The sequence below is a fragment of the Rhipicephalus sanguineus genome, chromosome 4 (assembly GCF_013339695.2).
Source record: "Rhipicephalus sanguineus isolate Rsan-2018 chromosome 4, BIME_Rsan_1.4, whole genome shotgun sequence".
NCBI lineage: Eukaryota > Metazoa > Arthropoda > Arachnida > Ixodida > Ixodidae > Rhipicephalus > Rhipicephalus sanguineus.
In genome coordinates, this window is record NC_051179.1 from 2977611 (window position 1) to 3005002 (window position 27392).

The 27392-nt window shown below is 46.5% G+C and overlaps 2 protein-coding genes across 8 annotated transcripts in view; one reads left to right on the top strand and one right to left on the bottom strand.

Annotated features, from left to right (window-relative positions):
• LOC119389290 (serine/arginine repetitive matrix protein 2) overlaps positions 1–16759 on the top strand; it is a 351568-nt gene extending 334809 nt beyond the window's left edge. For 5 of the 7 annotated variants that reach the window (XM_037656491.2, XM_037656493.2, XM_037656492.2 and 2 more), the window contains one exon: positions 15449–16752. In XM_037656491.2, coding sequence (XP_037512419.1) covers positions 15449–15582 — 134 coding nt within the window. In that variant the 3' untranslated portion in view covers positions 15583–16752. Of the gene's footprint in view, positions 1–15448 lie in introns of all 7 variants that reach the window. The other 2 variants (XM_049414386.1, XM_049414385.1) reach the window with 2 other exon arrangements.
• Positions 16760–19754: 2995 nt separating this feature from the next.
• LOC119389292 (uncharacterized) lies at positions 19755–27392 on the bottom strand. The gene is made up of 4 exons (XM_037656501.2): positions 27241–27392; positions 26975–27184; positions 26818–26907; positions 19755–19948 (listed from the first exon to the last, which is right to left on the bottom strand). Exons 1-4 carry the CDS (start codon positions 27256–27258, stop codon positions 19910–19912), a joined length of 357 nt encoding a protein of 118 aa, XP_037512429.1. The 5' UTR covers positions 27259–27392; the 3' UTR covers positions 19755–19909.

Genomic DNA, 27392 nt, shown 5'->3' on the forward strand with positions numbered 1-27392 from the left:
ATTCATACAGTGCAATACGGAACCGAAACCGAAACACAACAATGAGCTCGTGCAGAGGGCACGGAGGAAGACAAGTTTCAGCGCAGTCGCATTTTCAGCGCAGCTTAAGAAACTAGGGTCTCTAGAATTACGTATCTATGTATTTTCTATTAAAGGAACACAGCACCTAATACTTACCTAGTGATGTTGCGCCTCAGATATGCGTAATGTTTGCTTTTTGATCAACAATGTACACAAGTATGAACCTAGTCATCCGTTCAAGGTGGATGGCCCTTGGGGAAGTGGTTCAACTTTGGCCGGGTGGCTGAATCGAGGGACGTGCCGACAAACAGAAAGACAGACAGACAGAAAGACAGACCAAAATTTAGGCGTTTAGGTTCCCCAAGAAAGACTATCGTCTTTAAAAAAATCACAGCATATCCACGGAGTGAATGATGATGAGTGGGCGAAGCTGCGGAGGTTCATCGGTAAACCGTGAATCTTCCGTGAATTCTGCCCAGTACATCATCACCGACGTGAGATCGGGCGCGTTTATACTAAAGGTTCGATGAGTTATGACGACTTGCAGCTCACTTTAATTTTACATGTACGCTGTGAATTTTTATTGTTTAGAAAACCATTGCTTTAGAAAACATCTGGCGTCTTTCGTTAAGCAGCTGGCGTCTTTTCGTTTTGCTTTAGAAACATCTGGCGTTCTTTCGTTTTGCTTTTAGAAAACATCTGGCGTCTTTCGTTGGTTTATTTCATCAATCAACGGCGTTTTGAACAAAATTTTTATTGTTTAATCACGCACAGGAGAAATCTCACCAGGCACTACCTTGGAGGTAAACAATGGCTGCTAATGGGAATGCGAGACAGAAGTCGGCTTTTAGCTAACACTTACACTTCTACTTCTACTAACGTTTCCTACTGGAACATGCCAATGGCTGCTAATGGGGAATGAGAGACAGAAGAATTCGCCTTTTAGTTAACGCGCACGCTGCGAATTTTTTATTGTTCAACAACGCACAGGAAAAATCTCCCACCGGCACCACCTTGGAGGTCAAGATCTGGTACTAGCGTTACGACTGGTTACGCACTACGACTACGACAACTACGAGGGACGAACGGGTGCCGCCTTAAGGAGCTTCGCCCCTAAAACAAATGGGACGAAGACGGTCAATGTGCGGGCCGGGCCGCGAGTTTGTAATATGCAGAGCGCTCAACGCATGGCAACGGCAGCGGCGCGCTATTGGCTGCGCGCACACAGGGACGCCGCTGCGGAGTTCCGCCTAGCAACGGCCGCGCCGCGCTCTCCTTCTCGGGGTGCCTTCCGCGGGAATTTTAAACGGTGAACGCGGCCGCTGGGCCCCGTAGAATTTTCGTCGCCGCTTGTGAAGTGCTACTGCTCTCGCGTTGACCGAATACGCCGTCGTCGCCGTATGGTTCGACTGTGCTTTGTGCATTTTGTTTTGTTATAACGGTGAACACGTTCGCCCATGAACATTTGTGTTGTCGCCACTGTCTTTTGTGCCTTGGCGCTGCAGCAAGACGCGATCGGCCGTTGTGTTCCACTGTACGTTTCTTTTTTTCTTTTTTTTAACAGTGAACACGCTCGCCCTTGAATATCTGTGCTGTCTGCTGTGTCTTTTGAGCCATCGCGTTGTCGCAAGACATAATCGTTGTTGTGTTGGACTGACTGCTTTTGTTTATTTTTTTAACGCTGAACACGCTTTCACGTGAATATATGTGTTGTCGCCAGTATTTTTTGTGATCTCGCGTTGTCGCAAGACGTGATCACCGTGGGTTCGAGTGTGCCTTGTGTTTTTCTTATTATTTTTTTTTCGCGGCTGATCTTGCCAACGCATTTCGCAGTCCTGCAACGCCGGTGTTGTGCGGCTATGACCACGGAAAGCAGCGCATGTGAGACGTCGGCGCGCCGCGCGATCGAATGCGTTGAAGACAATGACAGTTCATCGCCTGACGTTGACGTGCCGCTGCCGTTGCCATGCGTTGAGCGCTCTGCATATTACAAACTCGCGACGTGGTTCGGGCGAACATCACTGATGAACAAGACGCCTGCAGCTGTGTAAAAGATTACGGCTTGAAGACAAACACATCGTGGGTTGTAGACTTCGTGAAGTCATCAGCAAGGTGTGAAAGGTAATACAAAAATGGTGTTTCATAACTTCAAAATTAACTTGCGGCATCTTCTGTGGTGATTTAAATTCATGCTTTGGGGATAATGTCCAATGATGAGCCGTCTCAATGAGGTCGTATTATGTGTGCACTTGAGCCGTCTCAATTAGGTCGTATTAGCTGTGCTCGTTCTACTGCCCTAATTGAATTTTGTTTGTATTTCTTTTTTAAATTTGCAATGTCAATCTGGCTCCCAATCTCTGGCCGATGCAACCTTGGGTCCTTGCTGGTTATTGTTTGTAATTTATCTATATTCTGTCAGTCGCGGTGCTGGCAATTCTTTCCAACTGAGCTTGTCAATCCTTCTAAGGTGTTATGCATGCCCAGGTGCGTTAATCTCTCTATGCTGGTGCTTTCGGGCAAGCCTAGGGCCTGCTTAAAAGCTTTCCTTACGAAAATATTGATTTTGTCCTTTTCTGTCTTGTTCCATTTAAGCCTAAGAATGCTAGCCTCCTTCATTCCGTGATATAGTTGTTTGTGATTCTCCTGATCAGCCAGTTGCCTTAGTGACCTTAGTCACTATTTTTATAAGAGTATTGCTGTTAGTTCGCTTCGACTCAATGTTGAGTACAAGGACCCTAACTTGTTCAATGATGGGGACCTTTTCGTGCAAGTCTGTATCTCCTCGCACTCTCTCTCCTTCATGTATCTCTTGGGCCACCTCCTGTTAAGTATGGGCCTGAAAAGTTCTGATTTCTCTGGTGAAAATTCAAGCCTAGTGCCTGTGAGGTAGACTTCCACTTTATCTACCACTTCCTGTAACTTCTGTTCTATTTACCCATCACTGCCTTGCGAGATCCATATGGCAACATCATCCGTGTATACGGAGCGATTGATTCCTTCGATGTCTTCACGTTTTTTCTGACAATCCTGTCATAATGAGATGAAGAGCATGAGCAATATCATGGAGCCCTGAGGTGTAACTAAACTGTCCATGCCCCTCACCTCAGACTCGAGTTCCCCATGTTGAAGGTAACCTTCCTATTCGTTAGGAAGTATCGGATGTAATTGTATGATATTTCTCCTAGGTTTGAGTTGGTGACCTAAGTGAGGTTTAAGTTGGTGACCTAAGTGAGGTTTAAGTTGGTGACCTAAGTGAAATGTGCAGGTTTGTGGAATACTTTCGTGAGATCCAACCATAATGTAGATCTGGTTCACATTGCGCTCTGATTGCTCTCATTATTTTCCCATCCTATGGTACCTACGCCATAACATATGAAAATAACTAGAACACAATTACTTATGTGACTGCGGCACTTTTTCGATTTTGTTTCGCCAACCGCACGCCACGTATAAGGGGGGCCAAGTGCACACATAATACGACCTAATTGAGAACGGCTGATCATTGGACATTATCCCCAAAGCATGAAGTTAAATTACCACAGAAGATTCCGCAAGTTATTTTTGAAGTTATGAAACACCATTTTTGTATTACCTTTCACACCTTGCTGATGACTTCACGAAGTCTACAACCCACGATGTGTTTGTCTTCAAGCCGTAATCTTCTACACAGCCGCAAAAAAATAAAAAAAAACACAAGGCACACTCGAACCCACGGCGATCACGTCTTGCGACAACGCGAGATCGCAAAAAACACTGGCGACAACACATATATTCACGTGAAAGCGTGTTCAGCGTTAAAAAAATAAACAAAAGCAATCAGCCCAACACAACAAAGATTATGTCTTACGACAACGCAAGGGCTCAAAAGACACAGCAGACAGCACAGATATTCAAGGGCGAGCGTGTTCACTGTTAAAAAAAGAAAAAAGCGTAAACGCACAGTGGAACACAACGGCCGATCGCGTCTTGCTGCAGCGCCAAGGCACAAAAGACAGTGGCGACAACACAAATGTTCATGGGCGAACGTGTTCACCGTTATAACAAAACAAAATGCACAAAGCACAGTCGAACCTAACGGCGACGACGGCGTCTTCGGTCAACGCGAGAGCAGTAGCAGTTCACAAGCGGCGACGAAAATTCCACGGGGCCCGGCGGCCGCGTTCACCGTTTAAAATTCCCGCGAAAGGCACCCCGAGAAGGAGAGCGCGTCGTCTCGTCGTGGCGACCGTTGCTAGGCGGAACTCCGCAGCGGCGTCCCTGTGTGCGCGCAGCCAATAGCGCGCCGCTGCCGTTGCCATGCGTTGAGCGCTCTGCATATTACAAACTCGCGGCCGGGCCGCTAGTGAAAGATTCGCAGGCCGCGTGTTTGAGACCCCTGGTATATACACAACGCGTCACAACAAAAATAACAAAAAACAAAAATGTCACTACCAGCGTTGTTGCTGATGTACACCTGTCCAGTGATTCGGTATTGCGCAAACGGTCTTTTATGGACAAGGTAAGAGTCCACACCGATATTTGCGCCGTCGTGCGAAGGCGTCTATTGAAGTCCTTGTGATTATATGGCAACCCGCTAGCTGGTCGGCAAGCTGAGCAGCGGCTCCCATCAAATGCAATAATGACAAAGAAGAACCGCTCTCAGCGAAGTGTATACAGAGCTGTCCTGTTAAGAAGGTAAAACAAACTCCAATACGTTGTTTCGGAAGGAAACTACTTTGAGAATCTCGTTTGCCGTGTGGGAAAAATTAATGTCAAAGAGCGCCGTTCTACGTGGCTGCATATTTCGCCTGAACGAATTCGCCCCCCTCGAATAACACTCCTTCCTGCAGTGAACTACACTAACTTTGCTGGAAAAGATCTTATGCGACAGGATACTTCACCTTTTCGGTTCGCTATGGTCAGCGATATTGAAAACTACATACCTTTCTATTTGCTCGGCTTTCATATCTCGATTCGATCTGTTGAACAGATTACGCATGCTATCCGAGTTATAAGCGTGTCACGCACGAGAGCGAAATCGAAGATTTATTAAAATAATAACTGTTTACTGGTATACCTTGAAGGCGATTTTGGCATGATCATTTGGCATTGCACGAAACAGAAGCGTGGAACTCTGTTGATAAACTTGGTATAAGGCAATGTTATCAAGCGTATTTTTAAAGTTGTTGCAAAAAAAATTCTACTAATGCTGTATTGCGCCGAGCGTGCCCTTAAAATACTGTATAGTTGGTGAGAAATGGTCACAGCAAAAAAAAAAAAAAAAAAAAAAGAGCAGATCCCGCGCATTGAGGGAGTCGATTTTATGCGCGCCCTAGGTCTATATACATACTGTGTTGCAGTAGCATGCGCTTTAAAAATTCCGGGATGTGCTATTTCTGATCAAAAGAACATAAAGCACCGTACCGAGGAAGTTTTGATAAGAGTGCATTATGAAAAAAAAGTGCAGCAGTGCAGAAACCGAACCCCAGCTGTTTACGCGCTGGCAACGCCAAAAGAACTGTTTGTCGGAACACAGCAAAATATTTGCAAATTCATTGCAACGTTGGGAATTTTAAGGAGACAAGAAATAGGAAATCAAACAAGTAGTGACGTCAATCATTTTTGATGTCCTATTTTCTACGTATCGCAAGATGCACCTTACCTACCGCACGCCGATTCGCCCGTGCGTTCGGGTGCTGACGTTCCGAATCAAGACGTCGCGCACAACTTACAATTATCGTACACACACAACTTCTATTACACATATCCACCATTTGAACAGCAAGCACGGTGCGCAAGCAAGCTATGCGTCAGCGATCAGTCGAAGTACGCAATGTTGAATGTTCTCGATGTTGTTCGATAACGTTCTCGAGTGCAGTAAACCGGGAACGCCGACTGCAAAGCTAGCGCAAAGTCTAGATTCACCAAATGTCGAAGTAATTGGCATCTCGCACGGTGTCACTGCGCTAATGCAACTATGTTTACAGCTCCGGACCTAGCGAACACGCCCGGGCGTGACACGAAAAGAGACCGATGAAGCCATGAAGAGAGTTCGCGAGCACATGGCAACATTCGCCGTACGTTTCATTAGTTACACCGCTAACCGCGCAGTCAATCCATACCTGTCGATGACTCGAAATCACTTCTAATATCCTCTTGAAGAAACACACACACATAATGCCGTTCTGCCGAGCGTAACACGGCACTGAGGCTAAAAGATCGGTCACTTCTGAACACACGCTAGCAACGCGCCGGACGGTCTGGAAGGGACATGGCCGCCGCCACCCACTGTTGCCCGCGTGCAGCCTACCTTTGCGGTACTCTGATTTTCCAGTGACTCTAACATCTCCTAAGCATGCCAAGTACCTTACTTAACTTGTTTCTTACCATTTCACTCTGTGAATCCAATAACGTATGCTCATGAAAAACGATTCCCAATGCTTTAGCCGTCGAAGAAAAATCAAACACAGAATCGTGTAGTTTTGAAGTCGCTTCGTACGTTGTTCCTTTTGAACGACATAGAACGGCTTTTAAACAGTTGATTTGTAGGGAGATAGCAGTCGACCAAGTCGTCTAGTGTCGTGTTGGCTGAGATCATTTACATCCGCACCTGTGAAAAACAAGCAAGTGTCTTCCGATTCAAATATACCGTCTTGGAGCGAAAGGAGGACACGATGCTGTAGCGCAAAACTCCAAGATACAGGCAGGAGCAGCAAAGTGCGCCTCTTTCCATTCGAGTTTTGCCCTATACGCAGGCACGTAGGCAAGGGGGGGGGGGCGCCCCCCCCCGAAATTTGTCCAGCCTTTTATATTCCCGGGCAACTTTTTTTTTTCTTTTTGCCATGAAAAGACTTTCTTTCGAATAATTAGGCTTTGCCCCCCCCCCCCCCCGAAAAAAAATCCTGGCTACGTGCCTGCCTATACGATATCATGTCCTTCACTAAATACCAACTTGCCCAAGGAAAACTAATTGTGGAACGAAAGCACGATAGGAAAGCAACTAGGACACAAATAAAACGGATTGGATGCAGCCATGTTGGTTGTTTTGGTAACGATTGTTGATGCAGCGATGGTTTAATGGATCTGGTGAGTTTGGTTCACACAGGTGCAGGAATCAGTGCATTTTTTATTCGAAACTCCTTTTTTGAGCTCACGTGTTACAATCAGGAATTGCCCCATCTCGATTACAAATGTTTTAGAAGTGAAAGAAAGTGAAGGCGTGCTTTACCCCAACGGGCAACCAATAACTCTGGGACGTCTATCGGACCACTTTTCTGGACATCACCCACGGACGTCCAGCGGGACGTCCCGAGTTAATCCCACCGGGCGTCAAAACCGGATATTCGGACGTGCTTGGACGTATGCAAATTCAGTAAAAATCTTACCCGACGTCCAAGAAACGTCCGTGGAATGACCCAACGTCCAGTGTACACTATATGCCGGATATAGTGAGGCTTTTGGTCATTATCACATCCTGAGCTGGACTTTCTGTGAATTTTTGGACACCTTCAGGATATCATATGGTATCCTGAAGGTGGCCGACGTGGTAATGACCAAAAGCCTCACTATATGCAGCGTGGCACCAATGGGCTATATGCATATATTTTATACATATAAAGAAAGCCAGCCTCGCAATGCCCATAGACTGTTGTGCCGCCAAGCGGAATTCAGGAGCGTCCTCTCGAGGAGGGTTAGTCGACGACAAAATGGCAGCACGCAGTCGCTTCCTTGTTCGGCTGTGCTAACCTCAGTGTTAACGCGTTGGCAAGGAAAGAACACTACGACTTTGCATGTTCCCTGCATCAGTGAACAAACCGGGCCCTCCGTGACACGAGAAATCTGATTCGTTCTTGCGAGACGCGAAGTTTTCGTGAAAGTATGTGGCAACTCGCGCTTTCAATGCCACAGCGTACGCATACTATCAGCTTCGCGAGGCTTTCTGTAGCCACGTAGGTTAGTTAAATGTTATCGTCTGACATATTCAGTTGAAGCTCACCCTGTTTTACTTCCATATAGCATTGGTCAGTGTTTCTTAATTGTAGTGCATGAATCCCATAACACTCTACGCGGGAGGTCGCGCGGGCTCGCGATGTGTTCTTGTAAAACTGAGCGATCTCAAGTTGTCGATACATTAAAATAGGCCCTCTATCCTTTGTCAGCAAAGCGCTGTTACTAATCGTGCGAGCGACGTTTCAATCATTCGAGGACGCATCTGCTCCACGCCTTTCGTGGAGCGAACGCTTTCCACGCCGTCCCTTCGCCATGTGTTGGTAACATAGTCAGCGCTGCGCCGCTTGTTTTTGTACGTTTGTTGATAGGTGGCGGCACACTGCAAGCGATTTGCTTGTTAACCGGTCTGAGAGCAAAATCTCCGCGTCCAGACGTCTCTCTAATTGAAACGTGGTGACGCGGAGTGGTCGAAGTCGTTCGGCGGAGGAAATTCTTCAGATTGCTTTCAGCAGTGATGTTGAAAGAAACCATCTTGACGACGAGGATTTTTCACTGGACGTAGAAGACTGTGAAAGCACCGAGAGTGACAGCGACGATGAACGATCAGGTGGCGAGTACTTAGCACTTTCCAAGGTTTGAGAAAGTATTTTAGTCTCATATCCAATTCAGCGCAGCTAATGACTTCATCAGGCGAAAGTGGCACCGTACGTCCGCACGTACTATCTGTTCCTACAGTGCCACCGTGTCCTGTGCTAACAAACGGGTTGACCCTCCTCCTGGCGCCATCTTGAAAATCACGCGCGCCACCTATAGTTCGTGGGCATTGCGAGTTGCCACCTAAGCACTCTCTACCTAGCGAGGCCTAGATCAGGGTTGCCGTTGGTGGCTACTTTGCGCCAAATTGGCTACTTTACTAGCCTGTCTGGCGACGAAAATTTCAGGTTGGCTCCATGGCTACTTTCTGGCTACTTTTGAACTTATATTTTGGAGCATTAAGTATCCATCTTCTGTTATTATTTGCACATCAAATACAACGTTTCGAAGTTTTTCTCTAGTGTCAAAAAATGCGCGCGGGCGGCCTCCCCTCACCAGCAGGCTACTGCGCATCGAGGCACTACAACGCAAAGCGCGGTGAAGTTGCGTGCATGTTGGTAAACGCGTGGCTAGCGCGCTGCTCACGATGCTCGCCTCTATGCTGATGCTACGCGCTGTGTTGTCATTCTGATGCGCAGATTGTGTACTCGTATGCAATTGACAAAAACAGACATCCATAACAAAATGAGCGAGGCTGTTCATCTTCAGCCAGATTTGACTGTCTGAAGCTGGACTGGTATTATGTAAACTCTACTATAACATTCGGTCTACGGCGTCAAAGAAAAACTGCTTCAACGTTGAATGTCTCTGCTGAGTTGTTGGTTGGAATGTTTTGAAGACGCTCTGCATTTGGCAAGAACTTTATCTATTCTACATAAACTATATGCAGGTGCACTGAATTTATTTGTTTATGTATTTTTATTTATTTATTTATTTCCAACTTATCTGTGACTTGAAGACCAAGCAAGAGGGAAAAAGTCGGGCTCTTATTCCTGTGGTCCTGTTTTTATTCAAAAGGGTAGTATTTATTATTCAATAAGGAAAACTCTACTAATAGTACAGCTTTTATTCTATTCGGCTACAAAACTGCCGATAAAATTAATTGGAATGGCTACTTTGGCTACTTTTAGCTTGAGTTCTGGCTCCTTTTCAAATCTACCCAACGGCAACCCTGGCCTAGATAACTCCCAGTTCTGCTCGCTACAGCAACCGCACTCGGCTGCACCTACAGTGTAGAGGAATTTACAACTTGATAACACAGAAGGGACCTTTTCCGTAAATGCGTTTATTCCCGTTCGGGAGTAGGACGCTTGCTGAGTGCGACGACTCGAGACATCTGACTGGATTGTCGCTCGTAGACGGTTCGGCGAGTTGCGGAAACTCTGGCAGATGCCTGTGGACGTCTAGCTGGGCGAAATTTGGGCAAGTTGGTTTGCGTTCATTTTAAAAAAACAGCGCAGCAAAACGAAGTCAATATAGAAAGAAAGCGCCCGTCCCGTTGTTTCTTTCTATACCGTCTTCGTTTTGCTGCGCTGTGGCTATCCGGGCATCGGCCTGTGTAGCCAACGATTCTAGAACGCAAGCTTGCGACACCGCGCGGACGTCAAGGGAGACAGCCGTGACACACAAAAGGAACGGAAGCCTCTTCCGCGGTGTCGAGCCAGCCACAACCTTCCCGCTAGCTGTCTAGCCAAAGAGGCCTGTTTCCTCACCGGTGCATCTTTAATTGAAGGGGTATTCACGCGAGGGAACGTCAGGGAATCCCAGGTGGTCGAAATTTCCGGAACCCTCCACTACGGCGTCTCTCATAATCATAGCGCGGTTTTGGGACTTTAAACCCCAGATATTATTATCACACGAGGGAGAAATCCGCGGGTGACACGGGGGGATTGCGGATCACGTGACCACAACGTCACAGATTAGTGAGCACAAAGAAACTAACAGCGCGAATGGAAAAGGGACCACAAAGGAACGAAGACCACGGGACAAGCGCAGATTAGCGAGTGGGCGCGATCCCCCACGTCTCCTCGCAGGACACGGGGACCTTTCCCCCCGATAGCGGAATTGCGGGCTCATGTTTGACCACATTGTTGCGCTTGCTCCTGCAGAGAGCGGTAGTAGTGGGTGTCCAGTCTGCAGCTAGGGAAACGGGCGGTACAAGCCACCAGAGTAGTCTGGTAACACTGGTCTCCCCCTCCGTTCGCTTCGTCCGTGTGAGTGGGGGGACATTTGTGGGGAATTCTCTTCGCGAGCTGACGTCACTAGGGGATCCGCCTTTATTCCCCAAGGATTGGTCCCCCGTGTGAATACCGCTTTACAAGCCGCCGGGGCTTGTGGCACTACAACCTCCACAGGCGTCACGGGAATCCGTGAACACCTTACCTTGCTGGTGAAGTACGTCGCGATGTCCGTGAACAACTGGGCAGGGAATCCCTGCCCAGCTGATACCAGTGTGAAGAGGGACTCCGAATCTCGTTAACGCTTCGAGAAGCCACTTCCACACCTGCAACCTGCTAAGTGAGCTTGCACAATGGAAATAATTCAACCCATTTTGTAAGATGGTCAAAACAAGCAGATACTAGTTTCGTTGCAGTCTCATGGGAAACGCACCCATGACGTCACATGATGCAACCATTTGCCATGGCGACGTCCTCTGAACTGACTGCATTGTTCCGAGCGGCAAACCACCACACAGTTTCGCTTTTTCACAAGCTGAAAAGGAACGCGCATAGCGTAATTCATCCTCTTTCATACCTGGCCAAGTTACCGTACTGCACAACATCCCATAAGTCTTCTGTCCTGAAGAATGACCAGCCAAAGCACTGTCATGGTAGTACTTAACTAATGAATAATTTCCGCAGTTTGCGAGGAGCAACAGCTTGAAAGGGTGACTTCATCAGGGCGTTGTCAGCCTGGGGAAAATACCGCTACAAGAGACCACCTTCTCAGAGCACGTAGCAGTCGGTTTCCTCGCCTTTTCTGGTGTCGGCTGGGTCACGTGCCACCAGCTTTTCCGACACCTTACGACAGGGTCCATCGTTCTGCTGCGCTGCAAGAAGCTTCTATTATTTAGTCACCAATGCGACTCCATGGTCATAAGTAGCGTCCTAACCACACGCACAGCTTAACATGCACTTCCACAGACAAAGGCACACGTCAGCAACTCTTGTCAGCGCAGTAGTTCTAGAAATGTTGGTCAGCGCTGCGTTTCAGCCAAGACAATGCTCGATGATCACTCCGAATGACAAATCGAGTTCCATCGAAAAACATGTCAAACTTTAGAGCAAAAATGATAGCTAGGCACTCTTTCAGTTATTCCGCCTTTTTCACGATGCCCTGGCGCTTGCGCTCTTCCCCTAACAGAAAAGTCGCGAAATGTCTCTTCATGTTGAAGGCTTCACTTCTGGCAACACCGGTTGTCCAAGGGGATAGTTTCGAAAACACGTGTCCCTGGCCCCTACCGAAAGGCGCACAGAAAAATTAGAGGCAGATTGCGTCAAAGTGTGGTTTGCGAAAGGGACAGGCCTGAGGGCACCAAGCCCGTAATCACTGGCGTCTGTCTGCAACACAAAGGACATGTTTGGATTTGACAGCTCAAGCAAGGCGTGTTCGGTAATCATTGCCAGAAGCACCAAAGAGACCTCTCTCCCCAGGCCTGGGCATTATCTTGAGGTGGCCGGTGTGCGCGGTTCAGAAGACCAAGGCATTTCCTCCTCAAAGGCACACAAGACGGCATGAATGGGTGTGCACTCCAGGACGACGTCAAGAACATTGGCGAGTGCATGTGCGGGGCTATATGGTTGTGCTTGGGTCGTCTGGGCAAGGCCTCCCTCTGGACTTATAGTTGTATCCGACTACAGTAAGATTTGTAATGCCGTGATGATCGGGTGCGTTTTCTTTCCAGCAATATCTTTTTTTTGCAACTAGACCGTATGGCTCACTGTAGACCACGGTTGTAAAATATGCACTGTGTGATGACCATTCTGAATCGTTATGAATGCACACCATACACCACATTTGTATAGTGCACTGCTCTAATTGCTTTTCACTTGCACTTCAAGAGGGGTCCTGCTGGGCAAATTACTTCCCAGCTGAAGCTGCAAATATGACTTCCCAACTATAACTCGAGAACTCTCGCTGGGAAATAATTTTCCAGTTGACAGTTATTTTTATATCCAGTTGCAAATAACCTTCAAGCAAGGAATGGTTTTATTCCCAGCTGGAAAGACAATTTTCAGCTAGAAATGGCAGTTATTTCCAGCCAGCAGGGATGGGAAATTCCAAGCCTAGAGAACCATTTCCAGCTGAAACCAAGGCTGGAAAGCCAATTTCCAGCTGTGAAACTGCTGGAAGTAGCAGTGAACTTGTTGCTAAAATGTGCTAAAAATGATTTTCGCAATAAGTAAAGACAAGCCGACACGCGAAATTTTAGAAGCCATGGCCATCAAAAGTGGACAATCATACACCAGTAGACCATCCATACAACTAACAGAAAAAGAGAAAAAAAGATTCACGCGCAGAAATAAAACAGTGAGCAATGCATTTGCTAACTGCTTGAAAAATGAAAGAAATCTTTCAATAAACGCTCAGGTGCTAGTCTCTCTGTGCTCATCCAAGCAATTGGCTAGAACCCTCCTTGCCATTGCGCCGACATATTTAGCGATCGGTATGCCCGATGCTGATTGAAGCAGTGAAAAGTACTAAGTTGCACTTTCTTTTCACAAGGACCCTTGACAGCGAAAGTTACGTTTGCGACTTTTTTACTGTAATTTGTAGCTTTGTGTCTGGTAATCCTAAAATTGAATCGTAAATAATGCATCGTATAAGTAATACTAGCGTCATTAATTGAAGACAATTTTTTGTCCACTTTGAAATGCCCACCTAAATATTATAAGAAACTAGCACCCCACAGCGGGGGAGTGCCCAAGATCTCGTACACTCAAGCTGTGGTGTCATTGAAAGTGCATTTATCAAATCGGGGCCGGTCAAGAATGAAACGATGCAGGTGCTTCGGTATGTCTCTCCCCCCCTTTCCTCAGGAAAAGGAAAAAGCATTCCTGGCCAAAGCACAGCAGCAGAGTGAGAGGGGTGAGGAACAATGGCCCACGCCGGGTGCCAGTCGTGGTGGTATTGTGCACGCCCCGCAAATCTCCTCGACAGTGCTCGCTTTACTCGTGGAATGCCACCTGGGGCCTCGGTCTACGTCATAACAGTGGCGATGTCGCGAGGTGCTGCCAACTCAGATGAGCACTCATGCTTACTTTAAAACCAACTTAAAATATCTTAAAGCTAACGTCCGGTACTAATAATCGGTCAGAAGTGCCCCCGTAAACAGGAAAATCAAACAACACAGACATGTCGAGGTTTCAATTTTGGTGTCAGGGGTCCTTTAGAATCTCCAATTGTTTGATGAGCTGGCTTAAGTTACAATTAACGCGACGATGAACATTACTTAGTAGTAAGGCCCAAGCTTTGGTCCTCTCAAACACCGAGCTGCATCCCCTTCACACACAACATTCAACCTGGTGGTGAAAGAGATGCCACAGCAACGCCACACTTTTCTCTGCAGTGCATGCCTCCACAAGCAGTGCCTATGCTTACCACTTAATCTCAACACCAATTTCCAAGGTGACAGTAGTAGTTTGTCACATGTTTCATTGGTGTTTACTTAAAGGGACCCTAAAGAGAAACAATGAATCAGTTTAGATTGATAAATTGTGCTCTGAGAACTCTAATGTCGTTAATTTCGCCATCATAGGTTTATTAATAGAAGAGAAAATCAAGTTCAAAGTTTCATTTTTAAATTTCGCACCGAAATTTCCCCGCGTGACGTCACGGATTTCAGTGTATTTATGGTATTTTGGCGCCATTCGCTCAACAAAATTGCCCCAAACTTGGTATGTTAAGTCTATGGCCCCCTCAGAGGACAAGGTACTTCATTTTTGCCGATTAGGAACTACGTAGTTCCTAGTAGGCGCCGTCAAAACATGTGACGTCACAGCGAATGGTGCGGATACTTCAAGGTGGCGTCGCCACCCACATTTTGTTTTTGCGCGTTTTCTCGCTTACTAAGCGTCTTGTCGCTGCAAGCGTGGTGTTTTTGGTATCGTGAAAGAGTACTTTACTAATATGAGAAAGATCGTTTTGCTCTTTAGTGTCCCTTTAATGCAGCAGCACAAAGATGACAGCACCCCAAAGTAAACAGCGTCATTCTCAATGAAAAGGCATCTTTAACCATGTTACAAAATTTGTGGAATCTTCGAATAAGAAACAAAGCCACACAGTTGCACCCTACAAAACAACCCAAACACGTCGGTGCTCATGCACAAGGAAGGGCATAGACAACATCAGTTGAAAATTGACTTTTTACAGTCGTTTAAACTAGACGCATCTTGTTTACAATAATTGTTGGGGTTTTACATCCCAAAACCACAATAAGATTATGAGGGATGCTGTAGTGAAGGGCTCCAGAAGTTTTGACCATCTGGTGTTCTTTAATGTGTACCTAAATCTAAGTACACAGGCCTCAAGCATGTTGCCTCCACCGAAATGTGGCCTATTCTACTCGGTATTTGAATGAGACTTGCACGTGTAGTTTGCATTCGCAACACTTTTGTTTGCTACTTGGTTTTCACACAGACAGGTTAATTAACACTACTTATCCCTTGGAAAAGTTGTATTTAAATCTCAAGTGCCTGTTCAAGGGCATACACAGAATGACTGTTTCACTTATTTTTTTTTCTGTTGCTCTCCAAGGGTGCAGCTATGTGACTGACGATGTTATGGTGGCACACACACACACCAGCATAAGTCCTTTTCAGCAAGAACAAACTTGAGTCCACTAAGCCAAAATGTAGTACAGTCGACCATCCCAATGGCTGTTCTAAGGCTTATTTGTGTGCAGTGCACGAAAGCGGCCCATACCATACCGGCGGCCCAGCCCTCCCAGTTCGTGCAGCCTGGGATCCTGGTCATCCACGTCAACCCACTCCAGCAGCTCCGAGGACTCGTCGGACAACTCATGATAGAAAGAAATGAGCTACTGCCAAGCATTGCTGCTAGCAACACTTCACAGATGAGCGGCTCAAGCTTCGAGTCTGAATTTTTGCGAAAGCTCCAATATACAAATGCCAACAAAAACGAAGGCACTGTGTAACCTTCTTGCGTGTGTGTAGAAGGTCAGAATGGGCTGGCCTCCACAACTATTGCATCAGAAAGGGCACAACCCAAAAATGGTGCTTGTTTCAAGTGAGCCACTTTAAGGGGTATTGTAGGGTAAATGGGTCATCTTTGTTTTCGTGTTCCCTGTTTTAATGTTAGATTTCGCATGTCGATTAAGAATCATCTTGGCCTTCACATGGTGGTTTCCTGCAGCCTTTCCAACTTTTTTTTTTTTTACTGGAGAACCAAATTTTAGGCTGGGAGTAAATGTACCTTTTCTTGGAAACGAAATTTTGAACACTACACGATACTGGGTTCACTCCCTGCCAAGAATGGGCTCCTACATTTATCTCACCAAAATCTATTGCCCTCACTTATCACGTACCGCACAAGAGAATTAATCTTCCTTTGTCTTAATTTTGGCAAAGTATCAGAAAGTTTCACTATAATCGGTCGGATAGTTTTCAAGAAAAGGCACAACTATGTTTGTGGTCAGCTAGTGAAGCTATGGAAAGACATGTACGGTAATTGCGACAAAGGAATTGAAGTGAATGAAAAATCAAGGTGACCCTGCAACCTTGGGATACGCCCTACTGATTCAGCTTTCCCATCCACTTCATTGGGTGTCAGTCCCTATTTGTGGCATCTACTCCTTCCCATCTATGTCACTGCTGCAGTTTAAACAACCAAGTAAGGCCTTCGTTGGTTTCATTAGGCTGTGATCAATCTGCCTCCTTTCGTTCATTCCAAGAATGCACGTGCTCACAATAACCAATGACTCTGGTGAGAAAATTTGCTATCACAACTTATGAAAATGGCAGCATAAAATATCTAGCCATATTTGTTTTAAAAAGAACATATACACACCAAAATTATGAAAGAAAACATTATGTAAATAAGCTCTTGCGTCCATCAGGAGGTGTGGTTTTCGGTGCCATTTGTGAATGGCTTCACGCCACTGCATGGTTTTCTTTTCACAGTGTATTTATAATCTTTAGTAACGAAAAATAAAAGGTTTTTGCTCGCTTTACTCTACTCTTAAAGGAGTACTGACATGAATTTTAAAATTTTTGGGTTGTTGCTCTAAATGAAAGCACGGGTGTCGAGAACCCTAAAAAGAGTGTCGTGGTGCCTGGGGATGCATTGCATATATATTTAATACCGCTTCTTTCAACCAGCAGTTTCGGTTTCGGTTTCGAGAGGACGGCTTCATAGTGACGTGTCAAGTTTGCCCGTGACGTCACGGGCAGACTGCAACCCACGAAATATGCACATGCTGTCCTTTGCTGTCAGTCGAACGTGGTTCATGATGAGTGAACTGTCGTCCAGTGCCTCCGACAGCGATTTCTGTGATTTAGGCTGCATGCAGAACCCAGATTTCGCAAACCAAGTGAGCTGACTTGAAACGTCATAGGGCTCTCCATGCGGTGAAGCTGCCTTGCAGATGCTGGGAGATGAAAACTTTATAAAATGAAACTTAAATATTTATACGTGTTTCCCGGATGCGGTGTGGGGAGAGCGTTAACACTACATGCCAAGGGAACCAAAAACGTCCGTTTTGCTGCACTTCAAAATCGTGTCAGTACTCCTTTAAAGGGCCAGTAAACAACCCCGAGGTCCAGAAATTGTAATGAAGAGAAATATGTGCACTTTTGCAATGTGAACATGTTGCCGCAAGAATTTTGCGAGTACGTGCTATAATAAGGAAGTTACAGAGGTTAGAACATCCGTTTCAGCTGGTTTCAAATTTTCGCGTGGCCTCGCCACCCTTCTAAGCCACAGGGAGGGGAAGGCGTAGCCCGTCGTTGTGACTCCGCCAAATTTGGCAACGTGACAGGACGTCAGCAATTGACGTCATCAGCGAGCTCGATCAGCCGCTATGCACTTCCGCCGCTTCCGCTTGCTGCGGCCCCTGGTTGTTTATTGTTCACGTTGTCGCACGTGCTCCGTAACATTATGGGCAGTTTTCGGCAGTTCCCAATGCAGCAGGAATGCGAGAGAAAAGAACCCCGCTTGCCGCGCGTGCAATGGTGGTGGTAGTGGTTCGTGAGGAAAGGGAAAAAGGCACCTAATTTCTGCAGCCCAATAGGGAGCACAGCGCAGTGCCTGGTGCAATGGGAAAACCAAGCAAGCGCGACCCGTCCGAGCTACCGGAGGTTCCCCTCTCTCCGCTCGATTTGCAGCCGACAAGTGAACAATGCTTCCTCTACGTGTTGCTCATGTCGAAGGCCAAGGCCACGTTCGTGCAGGAAACCGCAGGGCCAAGAAACAAGGCGCAGTTTCGTAGCGGCGGGTGGGAACAGGAACTGACGTTAACTTGGTGAGGCCTGCTTTAGACGAATCGACGAGCTCAGTGCTACGTAAACTCGCCGATCGCCGAGTTTGCGTCACTGCGCGTACAAGGAGGATTGGTCAGGCGTAGGAAAGAAGCGCGGGAATTGTTTTTCGAAATGAAGGGTCTGCGCGGCACGCAGCGGTGTACTGTTCGGAAAACGTGATCGCCACGGTCTACTGTACGAATTAGCGAGCTTGTTTGGGGGGTGTAAAAAAATTACGCCATTTCCCGCTAAAGGGGACCATGAGGCGATGCGAAGCCGGAGCACTTGCACGATCGCGTTACGTTGGAGTTCTTTGGGCATGCTACTGACCTCGCGTCGTAGAACGCGAAGAGCAACGCTACGCGCGTCTTGCCTTCCCTTAGCCTGGCCGTTAATTCTCACAGGGCGAGCGAGGAACGCAGTCGGCAGGCGTGCGAGAGGGGGGCAGCGTAGGAGAGGAGAGAGAGGGGGAGGGGACGCGCGTGCACTGGTGCTCATCGCGGCGTTGCGCAGGAGAGAATTTCGGCATGTCTAGCCCGCGTTTCAGAGGAAGAGTGGAAAGAGGGAGGGGAGAGGGTGAGTGGAGAGGGTATGCGCATGCGCAGTAAGGGCGGTCACGCTGCACACCACCACCGGATTGAACTCCGCCATAAGATACTTCGCATCTAAAAGAAGTCGCAGCCTGTTTACGGGCCCTTTAAGAAGGAAATGCACAATATTTTGTGGTGCGATTGGTGTTGCTTTCATTTCATACAGGCAGCATCACTTTCCAATCGCTTGATGCAGAAGACTGGCCAGCAGTGCTTAACTAATGTTAAAATGCACATTATTTTGTTTATGAGCAGCGCTTGCCTGAAGCTGTTATGCACAGCAATAGAGACCAGCTGGTAGGGTGCAGCACTGCAAGCAATGGAATTCAAAGCTTGTATTAGGCAAGCTGGCTGACACTTAAAGGGGCCTTGCAAAACCTTGTGAACATGGTCAGAAAATGCTGTCGGTTGGGAGTCGAGGCTCCTGTGAGCCAAACATAGCGCAGCATGTGGGCGGGCAGTCACTCTCTTCTCTCGACAAATGATGCCACATACCGAAACGACACGGCCATTGGCCTATCACAAGCTGCATGCTTGTCGCACGCCCATCCACCTCCCCCAGGCCGCTCTCAGCACGAAAGAAAAGGCTTGTAAACACAGCAGTTTCTATTCGCAAGACAATATACTTCAAATGTGAGGTCATTACTTGAAAAAGTTCTGCAGGGCCCCTCTAAGGAACCGCACATAAGGCACCCATGTGCTGTTGTGTCTTGCCTGAGACGGCAAACAATGTGCGAGACTGCGCTAGTCGGTCATCCATCATGGAAATTCCGTCATCCAGTGCTGCTTTTCTCGGCAAACAACATTGCGTTTGCTGCACTGCAACGGTCAGTTCAAGACTCAGCTGCCCTGACACAATTTGTGCAGGCAATTGGAACAACTAGTCTTGTGTGCAAGTGTCACACAGGCCGAGTGTGGCCAACTTGGCATGACAGCAGTGCACCACTGGCTCTGCCAAGCCTACTTGCAAAAGACAGTCCTCACCATCAGTGCACTGAATGACGGCTGCTAACTCATTTTGGCACACTCCAGGAAAATGGCACAGGGAACAAGTTCTTGCTGTCGAGCCGTAAACATGAGTTTGGACAGCAAATGCGGTTTGGGAAGTCAAGCCTTGGACACAACAACAGCACCCGCTTGTTGCCCGGTCATTCCATTTATTTGCAGTGCTCGCCACCACTTGTTTCCAACTTTATTACTCACACTTTTCTTGTTGGTGCAATCAAAAATCCCATTGGTGACATATACAAAAGAAGCACCAAAATAAATGCACTCCAAGTGTGGTGGTTCCTCAAACTACTCCTGCTGAGAGTGGTCCACTTGCCTTGCAAACTCCTGCAATGGTTAGAGGAAAGCCTTTTACATGAACTGCACAAGAAGGCTTGAATGAGCATTGCCCGCTTAAACAATAAAGGCAATGCTGCACACAGCATTCATGCTGGCAATCAAGGAACATAGAAAGGTGACCCACTGCTGCTTTTAGAGGGGGATTATCAAGGACCTCCAGCAATAGGTAGTGTGTGTACTAGATTGACAATGTCATCATCAGCAACTGCAGGGCTACACAAAAAGGCCATAGCTGAATGCTGTGGATCGTACCCTGCTAGCTGAACAATGTTGTGTTTATGCAATATGTTTTTTCATTGAAATATGGCCACTGCAGCAGAAATCCCATGACATGATGTGCAGTCCTGCCTCTGTCCTATACATCTTTGCCACCTGAAATGCAAGACAGAGGGCACTGGACACGCACCATTATTCATTGCTTATTATTCTAAGCAAAATGGTATGCAACATGTTTTCGCATATAACTGATAATAGTAGTAGATATTCCTGAGAAAGTTTCATTAACATTGGAAATGACTGATGCTGCTACATCTTGTGGGCTTGCCTCAGAGGGCAAATGAGAAGATGAAGAGCGCACTGCTAAGCACAACTCCAAGTCCTTCGGCAAGCCGAGGATGCTACCAGAGCACGGACACCTAGGGCGTTCCCAATCTTGCTCCTTAAATGGAATTATCCATTTTGTTGCACATTTACAAGGGCACACAGAAAAACTTGAAAGGAAACGGGCAGTAACAAAACAAACCTGCCATAACAGGCCCATTTTCAGCCTCTAGTTCAAAAGCCAGGCTTGTCAGTTTTTTTTTGTTCCTGGAATGGGCTTGCACCAACAATTGAATTCCATTTATTTAACACTAATATATATATTTTTTACAATTTCTCAAACTTGTCTTGTAACTCTGTAAGCCACACCTGCCATCTAGTCACAGCTGACAATTTTTTGCTTGGCAAGACAGACATGCGCTTAAAAAAAAAAAGCTCACTTCCAATGTGTGGAGGACATATTGAAACCAAACAACACTTTCCTTGCATTAAACAATTGGCCCATCTGGTCCATCAGCAAACAAACAAATCATCTCTACGATTGCTCAACTAATGAAGCAGTACGCATCTGTAAGGTGAAAAAGAGGGAAATAATTGCTCCCGGCATTCATTGTTGAATGCGTTTCAAAGGCCAGGTCACAAAGAGTGGATGTAGAGGCACTTGACCTGGAAAAGCAGACCACATTTTCCGGCAACGGCTTTATTTATGGATTTCCTTGTGCTACTCTTCCCTTTCCTGTGAGTTGACAATGCACCCACTCACCAATCTGAGTGGCTTGTCCTGCGAAGGCAGGAGCCACCAGCCGCTTGGACCATATTCATTCGCCACTGAGGAGGTTCTAAATGACGACACTTGCTGAAAGTAGGGCCTGACGTACGTATAAATCAAGCCCATTATTTCAATATTGATTCAAGACACTTTCCCATTATTATGTAGCGCCTGCAATTATTCATGGGCAGCACATAAAAGTGAAAGAACCATCTTGACGAAGACATGGGCTTTCCTTTACACAAGCAAAGCACTACAAATATCTGAAGGAAACTCCTGTTGCAAGAGCTAACCAAATTTATTTTCCCAAGCTGCTCGAGCATTTCCTAAATATTAAGCTATACGCCATCTGCAGTTCTTGTTTCTGCACACCAAGTGTACGAATCCCAAAGTATGGACGGCAGGATGTTTAAAGTAATTCTTTGGGTGAAAAGCTTTTGTAAATATCTTTCTTCTAGAAGAATGTACTGAACATGATTAAGTATAATTTTAGCTTCAAATGCAAGTTGCTCACGAGTCACTTGATTTTTCCAACCCAGTGTTCATCAACTTTTTTTTTTTCTTCTTCTTCAAGCACTGTTTTTCTTGCTGATTGTACTTGTATATATTTGTAGGTCTCTTTTTGTCTTGTGTTAATACTATATTATTGTTGTATAACTATGTAAACACAGATTGTATATAAAGTTGTCATTGTGTTAGAAGTGGAATAGGCCTGCGTGCCAAACTGTGTTTGAAGAAAGCGCCTCGTTCAGGCATCTTCAGTTTCTGTATACAGACACAAAGAGATCAATAAAGATTCAGCTGAGAACCAGAGTTTGCCTGCATGGTTCAGAGTCACAATGACTGCACCGCTCTGGTTGCTTTCATGTCCCAGGCTGTGACCACCTGGGGTTCTCTTCCGTAACCCATCGATAGTATGCTCAAATTATGGACGGCTAACGCTATTTTAAGGGATAAAAGAGACTGTATTTTATTAGTTTCGCTTTCGAGTTTTTTTTTTTCCCAGCCGCAAGATTTTTATCCTCCTCCGCAGTCAGGGAGGTGAGTGCTCCACTAAAACGGTGAATTTCAACAGATTCTGACGAACCTGAGCGTCAATCTCTGGACGATGGTAGCAGCTAAGACACCAGCAGGTGTCTGCTGGTAAGTTTCACTCTCTCCTCGGGCCCTTTTTATCACTGCCGCGCGTTGATGTAAACGTATCGGGTGTGCGCTACTGCAAGCTGTCGACTTCGTTTGGGCAGTGGCTGCAAAAACAGCAGAGTCCTCTTCGTGAAGAGGGCACGGAGTGGACCTAGCATTCCAGAGTGCCACACTCTGGTGTTGTTTTTCACTGCAGAAGTCGTCCAGGAGATTTGCGTGGATGCATATTTTTGAAAAGCCAATGCACAGTGAGAGGGACGGAGGGCACATGGGAATCGTCCTCTCGATTCCACCGCCAGTGATGCTTGCCTTCTGGACTGTCTCTCATACAGAGAAGATGTTTCACCACGTGTGTTCTCTACTGCAACACAAAAAAAAAGACTCATCCGTGCTTTCTCTTCAACCGCATGGAAACCTTTCTGTGGATGAGAGAACACTGAAATCTAAAGGTCAGTCGGGTACCTGGCAGTACATGAGGGACAAAAATATCGGTTTTGGCAGATTCGGAAACGGGGTTCACTGTCCATTTCAGTGTACGCATGGGAAGGCATCTCAGGGTGCCCAGCACCCAACCACAAAAAATTGAAAAATACCAGAACTGCAAACTATGCTATGAAGAAAGGAAAGTTAGCAGAAAAAAAAAAGTTTCCTGTAGAACATGTGCAGCCAACCTTTGTTTCACCGCGTCGAGAAATTGCTTTGCGCAGGGGCATGACAGGCACCAGTGCTTATATTTTTGCATGTATGTAAATGACTTTTGTACTTACAGAGCTTATATTTGCAGTATTATTCTATTAGGGCCTTATATTCAAAAGCTATGACCGTAATCTTGAGAGCAAGCTAAGTCAGACGAGCACGGTGAAGGTGATGCGATACGTGGATGACTTTTTAATCTTTTACAGCACTAACCCTTCTGACGCGCAGCCTGTTGCAGTTACAATTTTTGACGTGTTCCTCATGGAATTAAGTTCTTTTGAACTTACCACTGAGCAACCCTCAGACAGCAAACTGCGCTTCTTAGACTTGGAACTTTCGTTCTCAAAAGAGCCTCCTCCTTTTTTCCTCTGTGCACTTGAAGATTGTTAAACGCGGAATTGCAAGAGCTTGCATGAAGGCGGCGCCAGACACGTCTTGTGACCACCAAGTTGAAGCAAGTTTTCTTTCACAAGTAGCACGCCTGAAGCTCGCAGGTTTTTCCAGCAACACTTTTGGCTAACATTGCCGAAAGCCTCGTAGCAGGCTTTAAAAACAAGCGCTCAGCTGCTGTGCAATCCGAGACAAACTCAAAGCAATGACCGCATGCGCGAGCATTCAAACAAGGTTCAGAAACAAGCTACCGATAGTCAGTTATCTCTTCATTGTAACAGTTGCGGTTGCCATCCATCTTTTAAAGATACCACTTTCTTGTCAAAATACCATGACGAGCGCGCGCGTCTCATTTCAGAAGCTTATCACATCCACAATAGCGGCGAGGCATAAGCAAGCCTCCCCTCGATTTCCCTTCTTCCGAAGGAGACAGCATTTATGTTCCATTGATCGCCTTACTGCCTCTGCGCAGGCTGAATTTTCCGAGTTTCACTGCGATAGTGGTGGTGTAATAATATCTGAAATAAACTTGAAACTTGAGTATATTTATGCTGACTGAAGGAATAAAACACATTTGGTTGTTAGTCAGCGCCGTGGTCCCGTGCCCTTTCTTGTCCCGTCTTTAGCGCTGTTTTTCACTCGTAATCATGAACCAACCAGCCCAAATGCGTACCCTACAACTTTGTTTCATCTTACATGGAATAACCCAGCACTGCTAAAAGTTGAAATGAGCCTCCTGACATATTTGGATGGCACACTCAACGACATGGCCCGTGTAATAAATGTTCCCTGCCTCATAACGAGCCCCATCTCGCACGACTCGTCCTCCACATGGCAAGTGACGTGGCTCAGGGATAATGCAAGCAAAAGTGCTTTAAAGGGGTACTGACGTGAACATTTGCAGTTGTCTTTTTTTGCGTCCAATGAAAGGCCAAGCCCTCAAGAGCCTAGAAAAGGTAATGCTAAGCACGAGTGCACCCTGAAAAAGTAATTCCAGTATGTTTTTAAAACCTAGTTTCGGTTCCTACCGTACCCTGACGCCACCAACACGGTGCGAGCTTCTCAACACGTGCTCGCACAATATATAGTGACGCACAAGCGGCCATCTTGGAAGTTTTGGTACCTGATGTCATCACAACTAGCCAGACTGCTGCGTGAAGTCACCAGTATTAGCACTGTAGCCCGACGTCAACCTAGTGTCGATACTGGTAGGTGCGCCATGGAAAAATTGGCTTTAATATCGAAATAAAATAACTCATCAGCATTTGCTGAACTGCTCAGAGCCGTCTCTGCGTAGAGGAGATTAGTATGGCAGAGTCAACTTGCCTTTGAAAAAAGGTGTTAGTACCCCTTTAAGAAAAGGTTATCTCAATCGGCGAGTGTGACAGCACTGCAGCTTCGACGGTTGCAGCAAGAGAAGCTCAGCCATCAACATAAACTTGCTTCTGCAGAAAACAAAACAACTAAAATTACTGCAAGAAAAATGAGAAAGCTTAGCAAGAGGGCGAGTGACGAAGCACATAACAGAAGCTGACAATGGCTAAGCTGGCATTCGCAGACAAGTGCTCTTGAGATATTTTGCAAGACTCTACACTGCATGCAGATATGTCCGATGCAGTGAAAACCCGTGAAAGCAAAACCATTTTATTTCCTAAAGGGATCACTCGACCCAACCTAATCTTGTACATGTGGGGCATTACGAGCCCAAAGCGTGAAATAATTCTGACTACCTAGGGCTGTGCACCTTAATCTAAGCATGTGGGTGTTTTGCATTTCGCTCCTATTAAAGTGAGGTCCTCGTTACTGGGAATCAAACCTGCATCCTCGATATTAAACAGTGTGATACCAACGCAACCTGATCAGCGCTTTTGAAGTATGCGAACCGCAGTGCAGGTACGTGCGACGATTGTACACGCAAACGTATTCTTTTTAACTGAGCCGTCGTTTTCGTCAGTCGTTTCTACTGTGAAGTGAGCAAAAAGCAAACTCGAACAGCGCATGCCATACAGGGTGTTTCGGCTAACCTGCCACAAGGACTAAATAAAATGAAGGAGCCCTTCTTGCCTAGTGTCCCCGGTGGAAGTGAAACGGTTCCAACTGGCGTCGTGCCCAATGACTCGCGTTCCAGCGATGGGGTCGTGCGTCCAGGCACGGGTGATCGCAGACAAGCTCACGATCGAGAGAGCATCGATTAGTGGCAAACGACTCGTACAAATATCCATGCAACCTTTGAGGGCCACATTTCTGTGCTTTGCCAGTGTTTCGATTAACTTAGGTGCATTAACAGATCTGGCTGAATGCGCAACGTGGCAGGACAAGGGACGAAAAATTGGACAACGCATGCGAGTAGAACAATGCTGACACCAAATTCTTTAACTTTTAACGAGCTTCGCTTGTTGAAAAACAAACAGATGCGCGACATGCCCAGTACTGTACTGAGCCACATGCACATCGTGATAATTTTTCTAATCCACCAAGCTTGATAATTCACGTGTAATACGTCAATATTATACACAGCACTGCTTTAGTGATGGAGAAGTCAATGTGTGCCTACCAGTGGTACATTCTAGAACACAAGCCTGATGACGTAGTTGAAAGTACTCCATCAAAAGCATTATGCAAAGAAGAACTTGTTCACACTACTGCCGGCTGTCAGGCAGCAAAGGGCAGTCATGGTGAAGGCAGTTTATCGTTTGAACGGCACAAATGGCATGCCGACTACTAAAACTCAATTCTCCGTCAAACTGAGCATTTCCCGGGGAAGAACTGAAATGCTATTTCACCCATCTATGTCGACTTAATATTTGCCTCCAGTGTCCATTTAACGAAGATAGCTTAATTGAGTTTGAAAATAGTAACTCTGGCAAAGACTCTTCCAACGTTGCAGCGCTTGTTTACAGACGTCCGATTATTTCATCTGTGCCCTGTGTAATTTTTTTTCAGCACTTCTTTAAAGTAGATGAAATTTCAAAAAGTACTTGTCGCAAGTTGGCACAGTAAAGGTGTGCCACCGCAATGGTCGAAAGTGTAAGCACCAGTACTTGCCACGATGTCAGCCAGGCACCACCCCACTGTAAAATTACTTCTATAAGATAATAAAGAGCTTTGAGTGCAACATGTTCATTGTGCTTGCAAAGTAATGACTTCTATCTGGCTTTGCTCAAGTACTGAAGAAAACTTGGTCGGCTCACTCGGATGTTGAATGGCAGTGACGTCCACAGGCAGGAGGAACCTTGTGAACATGGCATTGTACACGAATTGTGGTGCCGTATCAGAAACCGAGCGTCCTTCCTTTAGTACTGTCGAGGCAGGAACTCGCCTTTAAGAGGTCGGCCAACGGAAGTGCCTGGTCTGCAATGCTCTGCAGGTGCTTGTTTTCGGCAGTCAGGAGCTCGACCGTCTCGTGCAGCTGCAAGTATGTAGCAGTACGTGAGTACTACACAGCACGCTCCTGCTTTTGAAGACGCACGTAGTACCTGCTCGTTCTCCCTGAGGGCCTCCTCGAGAGCGACGCGCCTCTGTTCGGCAAGCTCCTTCCAGTACTGGCCAATGGACTCCTTTCTGCCGCCCTCTTTCCCAAGTGGCGCCGCATCAGACGATGAAACGCACAGTGGCCGGCTTACCTTGCGAACTTGGAGGCCCTTTCCACTAAGCTGCACCTCGCTCAAGGCTTTCCGTTTGACACCCTGTAAGATCGAGTAATGCTGAGCACGTGCTGTCGGAAGGCTGTCCCATTACGTACCTCGCTCGAGGCCTTCATTCTTGTTATCGTCAGCACCGCGCAACAAGACAACCAGCAGCCGCGTTACCGCCTCACAGAAATGCTCATATCGCGCAGCAGCCAAAACAAACCACATTCGCGCCAGAACAACGGCTGCGGTACAGTACACAAAA

Bases quoted from the DNA above. Each gene is read 5' to 3' on its own strand.
- LOC119389292 (XM_037656501.2), bottom strand. The intron at 26,908-26,974 runs GTACTACGTGCG...ACATACTTGCAG, and splicing joins CCCTCAGGGAGAACGAGCAG to CTGCACGAGACGGTCGAGCT. The intron at 19,949-26,817 runs GCGAGTTCCTGC...TAACCATTGCAG, and splicing joins CGTTGGCCGACCTCTTAAAG to GAGTTTGCAAGGCAAGTGGA.